The sequence below is a fragment of the Vulpes vulpes genome, chromosome 7 (genome assembly GCF_048418805.1).
Source record: "Vulpes vulpes isolate BD-2025 chromosome 7, VulVul3, whole genome shotgun sequence".
Classification (NCBI taxonomy): domain Eukaryota; kingdom Metazoa; phylum Chordata; class Mammalia; order Carnivora; family Canidae; genus Vulpes; species Vulpes vulpes.
This window is the reverse complement of record NC_132786.1, coordinates 124403385-124415768: the sequence shown is the minus strand read 5'-3', so window position 1 is coordinate 124415768 and position 12384 is coordinate 124403385. Positions and strand designations below refer to the sequence as shown.

The 12384-nt window shown below is 44.1% G+C and overlaps 1 protein-coding gene across 1 annotated transcript in view; it reads right to left on the bottom strand.

The window, feature by feature from the left end:
- Nucleotides 1-5939: 5939 nt before the first annotated feature.
- Nucleotides 5940-12384, bottom strand: part of CPED1 (cadherin like and PC-esterase domain containing 1) — a 263028-nt gene continuing 256583 nt past the window's right edge. The window contains exon 22 of the mRNA XM_072764904.1: nt 5940-7951. Coding sequence (XP_072621005.1) covers nt 7730-7951 — 222 coding nt within the window. The 3' untranslated portion in view covers nt 5940-7729. The remainder of the gene's footprint in view (nt 7952-12384) is intronic.

Sequence of the window (12384 nt, the reverse complement as noted above, 5' to 3'; positions counted from 1 at the left end):
GACTTGAAGTGAGTGGACTTTACGGCAGGTAAACGGTATCTCGATAAAACAGTTAAAAATAAGGATAAACACAACCAACCGAATGAAAAGATCCCGTCCTCCCAGAGCTGATAGTCCAGGGGCACAAACTGGGACACAAAGAGAGCTAAGGGCTGGCAGGGGATGGGGGAGGCGCCGGGGGGCCGAGGACAGGAGTCCCCCAGAAGGTGACATGTGAGCTGAGGAGGGGAGACCCCTAAGTGGCGAGCTCCTGCGGCTGCTAGACGCCCTGGGACAGGAGGTGAGGGAGGCTCGGCCCTTGGCCTCCAGGGCGCAGGCTCCTGGGGGTGAGGGGGGGTGCAGGCTCCTGGGGGTGAGGGGGGCACAGGCTCCTGGGGGGGTGAGGGGGGCACAGGCTCCTGGGGGTGAGGGGGGCGCAGGCTCCTGGGGGAGTGAGGGGGGCACAGGCTCCTGGGGGGTGAGGGGGGCCGCAGGCTCCTGGGGGGTGAGGGGGGCACAGGCACCTGGGGGGTGAGGAGGGTGCAGGCTCCTGGGGGGTGAGGGGAGTGCAGGCTCCTGGGAGGGGTGGAGGGGGTACAGGCTCCTGGGGGAGTGAGGGGGGGCACAGGCTCCTGGGGGGGTGGGGGGGTACAGGCTCCTGGGGGGTGAGGGAGGCACGGGCGCAGGCTTCTGGGAGTGGTGGGGGGTGCAGGCTCCTGGGGGTTGAGGGGGGCCGCAGGCTCCTGGAGGGTGAGGGGGGTGCAGGGTGAGTGCGGGCGGTACCTTGCACAGGGGTGCTGTGTGGGCACTACCGTGCGACCTGGTGGCACAAGGACAGGGCAGAGCTGCTGGATGAGGGGGCACATCCAGACAAGGGGTGAGGTCAGGTCAACATGAAGCCTTGGGTGGGCAGTTCCAGTTTCACCCCAGGAGCCCCCTCTCCCAGTGCCTTCCTCCCCGGCGTCCCCTTCCCACCTCCTCCTCTGTTCCTCACCCTCTGCCCCTGCACCAGGGGGAAGGCTCTGGGGTCAGGATCCCCGGAACAGCCCTGAGGGGAGGGCGCCAGGGACCCAGGGCAGGACCCAGGGGAGATCTCGGGGAGGGGGGTAAGGGGCAAGACCCAGGGGTGGTCCCCCAGACAGGGGGGCAGTTCCCAGGGGAGGTCCCTCGGGGCGGGGTTGGAGGGCAGGATCCAGGGGAGGTCCCCCAGGTGGAAGGCAGGACCCAGGGGAGGTCCCTGGGGGTGGGGGGGGCAGGACCCAGGGGCAGTCCCCCGAGGGCACCCCGGGGCCCACGAGGTCTCAGGTGGCCCCGAGCTCCTAGGCCCCCAGTTCGTGGCCTGGTCCCGCAGCGCCCCCTGTCCCCCTTCCAGGCCGGCCTCCTCCAGCTGCATTCCCCGCGAGCCCCCGCGAGCCCCCAGGAGCCCCGCTCAGGGCACCCCGACACAGGGCACCTGTTCTCAAGGTTTCACGTGCTGCTACGAATTTAAAACTAATAGGAACGCATTAAAGAATGGACCGCAACGGACACAGGATCACTGGCACTTCTCCGGCATGCAGCAGGGGTGTGTGCGCACAAACGTGCCCTCACACACTGAAGTGAGGACCTGTGTTTTGTCATTGTGAGTATTGCTTAAAATAATCCAGAATTCCCGTTTTCAAGTCCCTTATCGATACACTGTGCCCCGACGCAAGCGGAGGGAGGCTCGGTCTCGGCCCAGGCCGGTTCGGGTCTGCAGAGGCAGCTGACGAGTCAGGGAGGGAAAGGCATTTATTTTCACTGGATTTGATAACAGTTTACTGAAGACGATGCCCAGGGAGGCTTCCACCAGAAGAGAACTTGACTTCCAGAAACTCCGTACTTCAAAGACTTAGGATGACCCCGGGAAAGAGAAAAATCCCACTCAGGCCAATCACCCCCTTGAGACTGCCCGTTCTTCTGGGAAATAGGAACCTGAGATGCAGTGTCCCTATCAGGCTCATCTTAGAGTCCATAAATAATTCATGGAAAATATCAATTTATTTATAGGACAGGTGGCCAAGAGAGAGTTCGGGATGTTTACCGATAACCTGGCCCTGGAACTCCATCCGATTGAAATGATTCCTGTTCTTGGCAAGAATAGCTTGTGCTGAGGGTTGCATCCACACCCTTTTAAAAACATGCCATTGATTTTGCATATGAGCATTGAAACGGGGACTCTTCAGAGACAAGTACGTACAGAGACCAGGTTTTCCCCAGGGGGTGTGCACATCTGGTAGAAACCGATGAACCCAAACATGTGCCGTTTGATGACTGTACGCATTTTAGTCTACCAAGGAATGGTTTTATTTTCCCCCTGTGCTATTCCCCATTCGGACCAAGTTTTATCTTATAAGTAGAAGAGGTAGTTGCAAATAATTTCATGCCCTGCCAATGGCATAGGCACCAATTTTTAACAAAAGTCTAATAAAACTCTTTTTATGATACTGTAAAACTGGAGAGCTCATGGCCGTTAAAACATAAGCTTCATGTTACATGTAATTAAGGCAAAGAGGAAAACGTAAAACACGTAAGTTTAAGAATGTATGTTGTATTACGTATTAGATGCACACAGGAAACACCGCCTAAGGTCCACCTCAAAGACAAAGACAAGCAGAAAACATCATGGTGGGTGAACGAGTCCAGGGCTGAAAAGGAATTGCTACCTCAAGTTCTCCAGAGGGTGTACAGTGTTGGAAGTTCGGGGTCATTTTCTCTTTTTCCTGATTATAAAGAAGAAAGCGTCAGTAGAGACACATTCAGCTGCTGTTTGGTTAATCTAGGTTATAATTTTTCATCCATTGAAGTTTGAAAATTATTATTTTGTTCTTAGGAAGGAGGACTTGTGTATTAAGAGGAGGTTTGAAGAGAAGAGCAGGCTCTGTCCAAGACAACTGGAGAAGGTGCTCGTAACTTTTATCCATTCTAGAACCCAGTGGGCCAGGAAGGCCTGTGCTGTAGCCCCTCCGTTCCACCCCTTCTTTTTTTTTTTTTTAAAGATTTTATTCATTTATTCATTTAGAGAGAGTGAGAGGCAGAGACACAGGCAAAGGGAGAAGCAGGCTCCATGCAGGAGCCCGATGTGGGACTCAATCCCGGGACTCCAGGATCACGCCCTGGGCCAAAGGCAGGCGCTAAACCGCTGAGCCACCCAGGGATCCCCCGTTCCACCCGATCTGACTGCGCTGGGCCTAACGGATTAACCTAAACCATGTTGGCCTCAGCGTTGGCATTTTGTACCATCCTCTCGGCTCAATGTGTTCACTGCAGAGGGATGTCAAGAATTCTGAACCCAACTATTAATGGAAGATCTACTGGAGACCAATCAACCTCTTATATCTCAGTGGGCATACGACTGATTAGATGTGATGACGTATGCCCATTTTACTTTAATGCTCTTAATATTTTTTCTAAAGTTTAAATTCATGATTTAATCTTAAAAGCGTATAGATTATAGACCCAATAAAAAAAATCAAATCATAGAGTGTAAAGAAAATTAAAATGTTGACCTCCATGCCATGCACTGAGAGATTCCAATCGGCGCATTTTGGATATATTTTATTATAGGGAAAAAATAGAAATACAATGAACAAAGTATATAAATAGATCATATGCCATCATCATTACATCGCTCAGCTTACCACTAAAAGTTGCATCAAATTGATGTATTTCACCAGCCAACCATAAAATAAGGAGATTTTTCACTAAAGAGTTGGGAATCCATTGAATTCGTTTTATATTTATGACACCATGTTACTTCTGAATTCTGATGTATGAATAATCAATTATAATTACTCTGATTCTTAAAAAGATCAGAACATTTTAATAAATTTTATAGGAATTAATTTTTCATGTAATAAAAATAACGAGATGACACTACTTAAATTTCCTAAGAAAAATGTCTTGGTTAGATACATGTCTCCTTATAACCAGCCAGTCAGCATAGATCAAATTCAAAACCTAATCTACCAAAAAACAAACAAACAAACAAACAAACAAACAAAAAAAAAACAAAACCTGATCTACCTGAAGAGGATGACCTTATAGGAACATAAAGCCCCTTTTATGGTGTGTTCTCTGAAAGGAGCTGTTTAATTTTGTTCTTCTTATTTTGGGGGTTAAGTAATTATCTTCATTTACATTGCAAATGTACTTAAACTTTGTAAATATTCTTGATAAGTTTAAGAATTAGTGTTTTGATCGTGTGTTGCATGTGTTAAAGCATAGCAATCTGACACCTAATAGAGCCCTAAAACAAATTCTTTATATTTCAACGAACATAAAGAAAACAAATGGAGCCCCATTATAGGAGGGCTGCATGGTCTATATCAGTTAGAAAAAAGTGAGTTCTACAGCCCCCTACACCAAGTGACTAAATCATAAAAGAAATATGGAAGCTGATAATAGCAGTTGCTGCCGCAATAAAAACATGATAAAAGGTTTTTTGACAGCTGGAAACCTTGGAAGCCTTGCCAAGTACAAGATCGAGGTTGGAGGCACCGGTACCCTCCTGCTGCCTTTAGGAGGTCTTTGGGGCTTCTGACAACTTCTGGTTCATCCCTTTAAGTCAAAGTGATCTATCAAAATGCCTTAGTTTCCAAGAACAATCAAAGTCATTTGAACTTTAAATACACATTAAAAAAAAAAAAAAAAGGACTCGTCAATCTAGTCAAAATGGTAAAATCTGCTGTAGCATCATTTGCCCTTGGATATCCGTTTTTGAAGTTACCAGCCCATATGAGCCTACTCCAATTTATGGTCGCTCATTTTAAATGCAATAATCCCAGCCACTGATTACGATGACATTTTTCGCTTTTGATTTGTTTCTTTCTGCAAGGTGAAAATTTACAGGGAAAAATTCCAGATACTGATGGTTCTTTCTGTATTTGCTCAGCTTATGGGGCCTATAAGATTTCATGAGATCCCAACCCCGACAATCTCTCTAGGCTCGGAACCTCATTGCTGCATGAGACCTTCTGGTCTCCCCACCGTGTCAAAGCAGGACAGTTTTGAAGTAATTCTTAGGGGGTTACATATTTTTTGACCAGTTTCCGTATATCTTCTTGGAATCCTTCAGTGAAATGGAAGCAAAAGAAGAAACTTCAAATGCACATCAGCATTGTGTTTTCCCCATAAACATCCCCCGCACTATTTCCATTTCAAAAAACCAGTGATTGCTTCCAATGCTTTCTAAGTGGAAATTATGGTTTTGTAGAGTTGGCTGCTAGGCCCAGGGGAATCTGACAGGAGAAGACCCGAGGGTGAGCCCACTGGCAGGCAGCGGCGAGCACCCCCCTTCCTCGTATGTCCCCGCAGGATCCTGTTCGCCTACTCGGATGGCTGGCTAATCGCTCTCTGTGCTTTTAAATGCACACCCGTGCACGCGCCCGCACACACAAGTGCACACACACACACACACAATGTCGACGGGGTGCTTGGAAATGCTTATGCAGTTATTCTTGACTTTTAATATTGTCAATGTTTTCTTTAGTTTAGTTCAGTTTAGATTGGATACTAATCAGTTCTTACCAGAAATAATACACTTCCTCTAACTTTTACATCTAAAAATACATTTAAATGACTATTCTTACGTTTTGCCCCTCTCAACTTAGGAACTTGCCAAGTACGTACAAGTACACGCGCACACACACATCCATTTCCCCCCGTTTTTAAGGAATAACTAAAATGATGCCTAGCATTCCAGTGCCTTATCTTTAAAAAGAAAACAAATAGCTCTTCACTGCACTATGTTCAAAAGTTGTGGTCATTGTACAGCAGGGGGTTCACGTGATCGATATTCAGAGGATATCGGGACTGGACGGTACCCCGCTGGACCACCTTCAGAGAGCTGAGTCCCTATAACGTCCCTGCTGCGTAACCGCCGTATGGTTGCATACCTCGAGGAAAAAGGAAAATAAAAGACACTCTCTGAACACAGACTGTTACCAGTAAGACATTTATTAATAGTATTATTACACTTGTTTCTAAAATCTACTATTATTTCAGTGGTGAAGAGGTAAATGCCAGACTAACCTCAGTCAGACGGTTATTATAGTCAAGTTGACAGTAAGTTACGAGAAACACCCACTGCCTGTAATTCTGTTATAGAGTATGTGACACGTTAGAACACGGCGGAGAGGCTGCGCGAATTGGCGACGTGTTATATCATTAAAAGAAAATAATCGAAATCCCAGAAGTGGTGCTTGCGTGTAGCTGCAGATATTAGAAAAATATTTCATTTTAAAGGATAATTCTGTACCATTAAAAAAAAAAACCTATCATCGGTCAGAGGCAGATACGTACTGTTTATATCAAGTGATAATTGTGCTTAAATATAATTTAAGATAGTTAAATATAAACTCATGTTTACTTCCATATAAAAATATATATAAAAATAGAGTATTTAAAGAGGTGGATGTTCATACTACAGAACTGATTGATCAAAATAGTCTTTTTTGATATGGTAATGAAATTGAGGTATTTGTACATTTTGTCATTTCAAACATGGATCGAATAACCCTCTCAGGTTTTCTTTCACCCCCCCCAAAAGAAAAATATCCCTTTAAAAACCGTTGTAACTGTGGGATAGCTCACAAAAGTACTTGCAAAATAAAGAAATTCACTATCTTGAAATCAACATATAGAAGGGAAAGTTCTCAGTACTAGAATTGGGTGTGTTGTATACGTACGCCACATTTCTGATAAAAAAATAATTTTATGCCTACCCTAAATTTGGATTAGATAAATCAAAGTAGAGTCACTAGTAACATAATATTTGTGGACGTATACAAATACTGTATGAAACTAAATGGGCACCTGCAAAAGGCTAATCCTTTGAAAATATTTACATAAAATGTAATCTTTAAATTACACAGGGCTCTGACAGCAAACACAAGCTCTCTTAAGTAATATCATCGGTTAAACATAATAGAGTAACACACTTTAAAATTACGTATTTAATTAACTTAGACTGAAGTTTCCCATCCACGTTCAGAGACAGGATAGGAGGGAATGTTCATGGAAAGTACAAAGAGTGCAAAGTTAAAGGCATTGGTGTTTCAGCTGTAAAATAGTACACTTCCTGTCTCTCATAGAATTGCTTCGAATTCCCTGTGGATCATTCCTGTTCCTTTCCTTTCGTGTGTAAAATTTATGAGGGATGGGAAGAAATGTTTCTCATAAGCATTAGATTCACAAAGCCTAAGTCACCATCAGCATCAGTTGCTCTCCTGGTAGGAGACACAAGCACAATCCCTACCTGCAAGTGGAATGTAACTGCCTTTTCCCCCTTCTCAATATTAATGTACCAACAGAGACGACCACGCAGTCCTCAAGGGCTTTATCCTTCTTGTCCGCATCATTCAAGCGTCTGTATTTCTCCTCATTATCACATTTCTCCTCATTATCACAATGCACTACCTGGCCCACGGTGATTTTAATTTACGATTGTACTTCAATTAACCTTTTTCTAGCTCCAGGTTTCCTTCTGAAAACAAATGATTTTCAAGTGCACATCTCGGCCTTACAGAGCTGTAGGAAAAAAGGGTTATTATCACTCTTTTTTTTTTTTTTTTTTTTTTTTAGCCATGCGTGCACTGGCGTGGACGTGTGCGCCCGGGTGCGTGAAGGTGCGGCCGATCCGAAATTCACGTGATGTACAGGACTTGGTTCTCAGACCACTGTCCAGGTGAGGGGGGGCTTGCCTCTAACGCTGGGTTCTCCTGCGGGGAGTCTACGCGGTCCTTCCACCCGCACAGATCCTGCTGAGCAGGATTTCAGAGCAAACCTGGTTGATCGGACCTCTGACATGATACGGTGACTGAAAATTTGTTACAGAGTCTTGCTGTCGTTGCTGTAGTTTGCTTTGGTTGCTGAAATATTTTCCCACGATGTGATTTCTCGACTGTTTCACTTTAATGAAGTGATATTCTCTCGGTAACTCTGATTTCACTACCTGCAAATAAAGAGCAAAAGAGAGTCAAAGTCAGGGACGTTCGAGCCCCGCACCGAGTCGTGTAACTAGCTGACAGACGTGATGTGGCCTCCAGGACATACAGTATGATCTGCATAGCCCAGAGTCGGGGAATTAGTTCTCAAAACCAAAAAACAAAAAAGCTAAGAGGTCGTCACCCTCCCGCGCACGGGCCGAGCCAGGCGAGCTGTGGACACGGCCCGTGGCCCACCAGGCTGATGACTCTGTAGACGTCTGTACGTAGGTGAATATATTTTATCTTAAACTTCTTTAAACAGGCAGACTTATAAAGCGTTTATAAAGCATAAAAGGATACAAGACCGCGGTTTCCTCCCAGCTCGGCCTCCCGCCTCCACCCGCTCAGCTGCCTCCCCAGAGGCCCGTGTGACTCACTTCTTCGGGATTCCACTCACCGATCTCTAACGGACGTCGGCACGTCCGTACAGACAGGGAGGCCACATGGACAGTCCGTTTGTACCGTGTGCAAAAAGTTGCTACTCTATAATTGTGGGTTCTTAAAAATTTTTGATTTTATTTAAAATTCAGTTCATTGACGTGTAGCGTTTGGTTAGTTTCCGAGGTAGCATGATTGTCGGTCTTAGTCACGGGGTTAAAGCCACTCGGGTTGTTAATAGCAACAATCAGAGGGAATCAGGGGGGGATCAAAGCAGAGATTGTGAGGAGGGCTGGGAGGGAGGCAGGAGGAAAAATACTGGCAAAGGTGTTTAGGACGTCTTCATAACCGAGTCACGAATCATTAATTCAATTTACTGATTATTAATGTTTAATGCAATCGCAAGGTATTATTTTCAGCTCAATATGGACATATAATAAACTATGTATTATTGATGACTGAGGAAGGCAACACTAGTTCACGTGGATTTTTAGAATTCCTTTAAGTGCTATATAATGATTTAGAGCCACATTTTTTTTTAAATTCCATATAAGAGAATACAATAAAAACAGCTCCAAAAATACAGAATATTTAAACGAACACAGGCTATTTATTTTTTTTCAAGCTATTTATTTTAAAGAGAAGTATTTTTAGTTATGTGCAAGTGAGCATCAACCCTTTTAGAAGAGTTATTTGAACAGAAGTTCTGTAAAGATCTGAACCAGCATGTTAATGGTAGTGATCTTGGTAGAGGAATTACAGGCGATTTAAAGCGTATTCTCTGTAACTTCTGGCCTTGGCTTTTTTTATTTGAATACAACAAACGTGCATTCCTTTATAATCATAAAAATGTTGAAGCTATTCCCATTTTGGGGGAAAAAACTGTAATAGCAATGCATTTTAAAACCAATTATACCCTGCTAACCCAGAAGAAATGAATTGTTTTCCTGTAGCTACGGGAGGTTTAGTTTTTTATGACCTGGGCCTCAGATGAAGTGATTTTTAAGAAGCCCAGCGAAAGCAGTGGGTTGTGGTAAGGAATCCCTACGGACGGTGATGCAGAGCTCAGTTTGCAGTCAACCACTGATGAATATTCCAGGTCCCAAGGTTGTAAGTTGCTGTTACGTGCGGCTCTTTCCACCCAGAGCGTTACACCACGACTTTAAAGGTGATGGGCTGGGAGGTGCACGAGTGTTTTCCCCGAAGGTTCCGTCCACCTTGGAGGAGGTGTGTATTCAACGATAGCGAGATTAGCGAACGTTTTCAAGGAAGTTTGTTTAAGGAAACATTTAAGCATAAATATTACATTCAACCCTGAAAAAATATTATTCCAGTGTTCTGAAGCCAAAATAAGGTTTCTTTTGTTTATATAATTTTATCTTAAGGTCTGGTTTTTGCCATTGCCAGATGATCTGCATGCTAATTAAATGCAAAATAGATAAAACAATATGTCCCATTGCAAAAGGTTATATAGTTCTTTACAAATTATTTCAGCATTTTGTGTGATTTCGGGGCTGTATGTGATGTTGCATTGCAAAGGTTGGCTAATGCCAGTGTAGATGCTTACGGCAACCTCAAATGTGATTCATAAAAGAGATAATACAAAAATGTATATTTCCATTTTATTTGCTGAAGCGTATAGCTTCTCACGCAAGAGTCGTGTCAGTGTCTTGCCAGATCCCATGGAAAGGTGGATAATGGATTTCTATTTTTAAACCACGAAGGTGAGCTCTGAGAAAGGAAGACAGAATGACAGGGTCTCCTCCAGCTTCTGAGGGCCGGCCCAGTGCCTCCCATAATGCCAGTTCTCACATATGAAGATCGATTCCTACACCTCTGTCCCAGAGCTTGGCCCAACAACACTTAATTCACTTGGATTCCTTTGAAAGCTATCTTGCAGGAAATAATCCAAGACGCTAAGTTTCCTAATTCCTTGCCTAAGCCAGTATTACCCCGATACTGACTCCTGAAAGGTGACAAACCGACAGAGAAAGAATTACTTCAATTTTAATTTGTCAAAATAGAGATGCAAAAAGCCCTCCCAAATGCTATCCTAAGTGGAATCCAGAAGCCTTTAAAAAATCCAGCAGTATTATCCGCTGTACCACGAGCACATACAATTTATTCCAGGAATGCAGGCTCTAGTATTATGAAATATTTTGTGATAGGAAATTACCAGAGAATTATTTATAACTATATGATTGCTTATCTTGAAACCCAAAGGAATCTACTGAAAAATAATGAGATAAAGTCAGTATTTAAAAATCAGGCAGCATTTCTATATTCCATCAATAATAAGAAATACGTTAGATAGAAGATCCCATTACAACACTAAAACAATTTCATTCAGTTCCGCAGTTACGCAGGTGAAGAAAACACAAAGTTTAATAGGAGGAGAACAGTAACAAATGGAAAGCCATACCACGTTAGATCCTCCCAGGTTAATTAAAATGCTATTCCAGTTGTAATCACAGCAGGATTTGGGGAGACGTGACAAAGAAATCATAAAATACATCTTAAAAAAGAATGTAAGAAAATAATCAAGACTAATTTGGCAAGGGGGAAGAAAAACCAGTGACGAGGGGGGATTCCTAACACCAGACGCTCACTCATCGATAATGGGGTCTACCGCGGCCTGCCACAGACCAAATTTATTGGTTGCATAAGCCAAATAGAAGCAGAATTCACTACTGAGAAAACATAGGGACGTTCATACTACAGATTAGAGGGCATTCCATAAACTGCTACTCTTCCCTAAAAATGTCTATGGAGCAATAAGGTCGTTCGAAGTAAAGCCCACTGTTGCATAAATCTAGGGACCACGGATGTCGATAGCCTATGCGTTTAAATTACATGGAATTACAATCAAGAGTGTAGGTTTATTTTATTTTATTTATTTTATTTTTTTTTAATTTTTTTTTATTTTATTATTTATGATAGTCACAGAGAGAGAGAGAGAGGCAGAGACATAGGCAGAGGGAGAAGCAGGCTCCATGCACCGGGAGCCCGATGTGGGATTCGATCCCGGGTCTCCAGGATCGCGCCCTGGGCCAAAGGCAGGCGCTAAACCGCTGCGCCACCCAGGGATCCCCAGGAGTGTAGGTTTAAAATGGAGCTATGGACCAAAGTGCTAAGGAATCTGCCGTGGTGAAGGGACCAAGAATTAAAGGATGTATATGATATAAAGGTAAGATTTTTTTCCTTTCTCTCTCTCTCTCTCTCTCTCTCTCTCTTTTTTTTTTTTTTTTTTTTGAGAGCAGAAGTGAGCACACATGCACTTGAGGGTCAGGAGGGGCAGAGAATGAGGGAGAGAGAGAATCTTAGGCAGGCTCCACACCCAGCGCAGAGCCCTACACAGGGCGCCATCTAATGACCCAGAGAGCAGAAATCAAGAGCCAGATGCTTCACCAACTGAGCTGCCCAGGTGACCCAGGATTTTTTTTTTTTTAAGGTTTTAAGTAATCTCTATACCCAGTGTGGGGCTTGAACCCATGACTCTGAGATCAAGAGTCGCCCATTCCATGGACTGAGCCAGCCAGGCGTCCCTAAAGGCAGGAATCTTTAGTTTTTATTGTATATACTTATTTGTATGTGTTTGCAGTTAATGGGAGTTCATGTAATCTCTTTACAATAGAAAAGCTGCAGTAGAGAAACAAAATGATGCCGCGTCTTGTAAAATTAAGATGAGTTATTGATGATTTACTCATGAGTACTGATGATTTAATGGTTTGTTTTTCTACGTAACATCCAACTTTCAATCGTGAGAGTCCCCTGTGAGGAAGCACAGGGAGTAGTTCAGACGTGGTCCCTACCCTCAGGGGGACTCTATAAAGACGCATGTCTAAGATACTTGAGGTGAGAACAAGGATAAGGTGACTTCAAAGACATCGTCAGAGACTTGCCCGAGGTCAGACACCGCGTGCTGTTCCCCAGTAGTGAATGTGAGCTACTTCGTGCTGATTTGTGGTGGGCCTGATAATTGGCTCACGCAGCAATTCTGTCTTTGAACTTATTTGTGAGA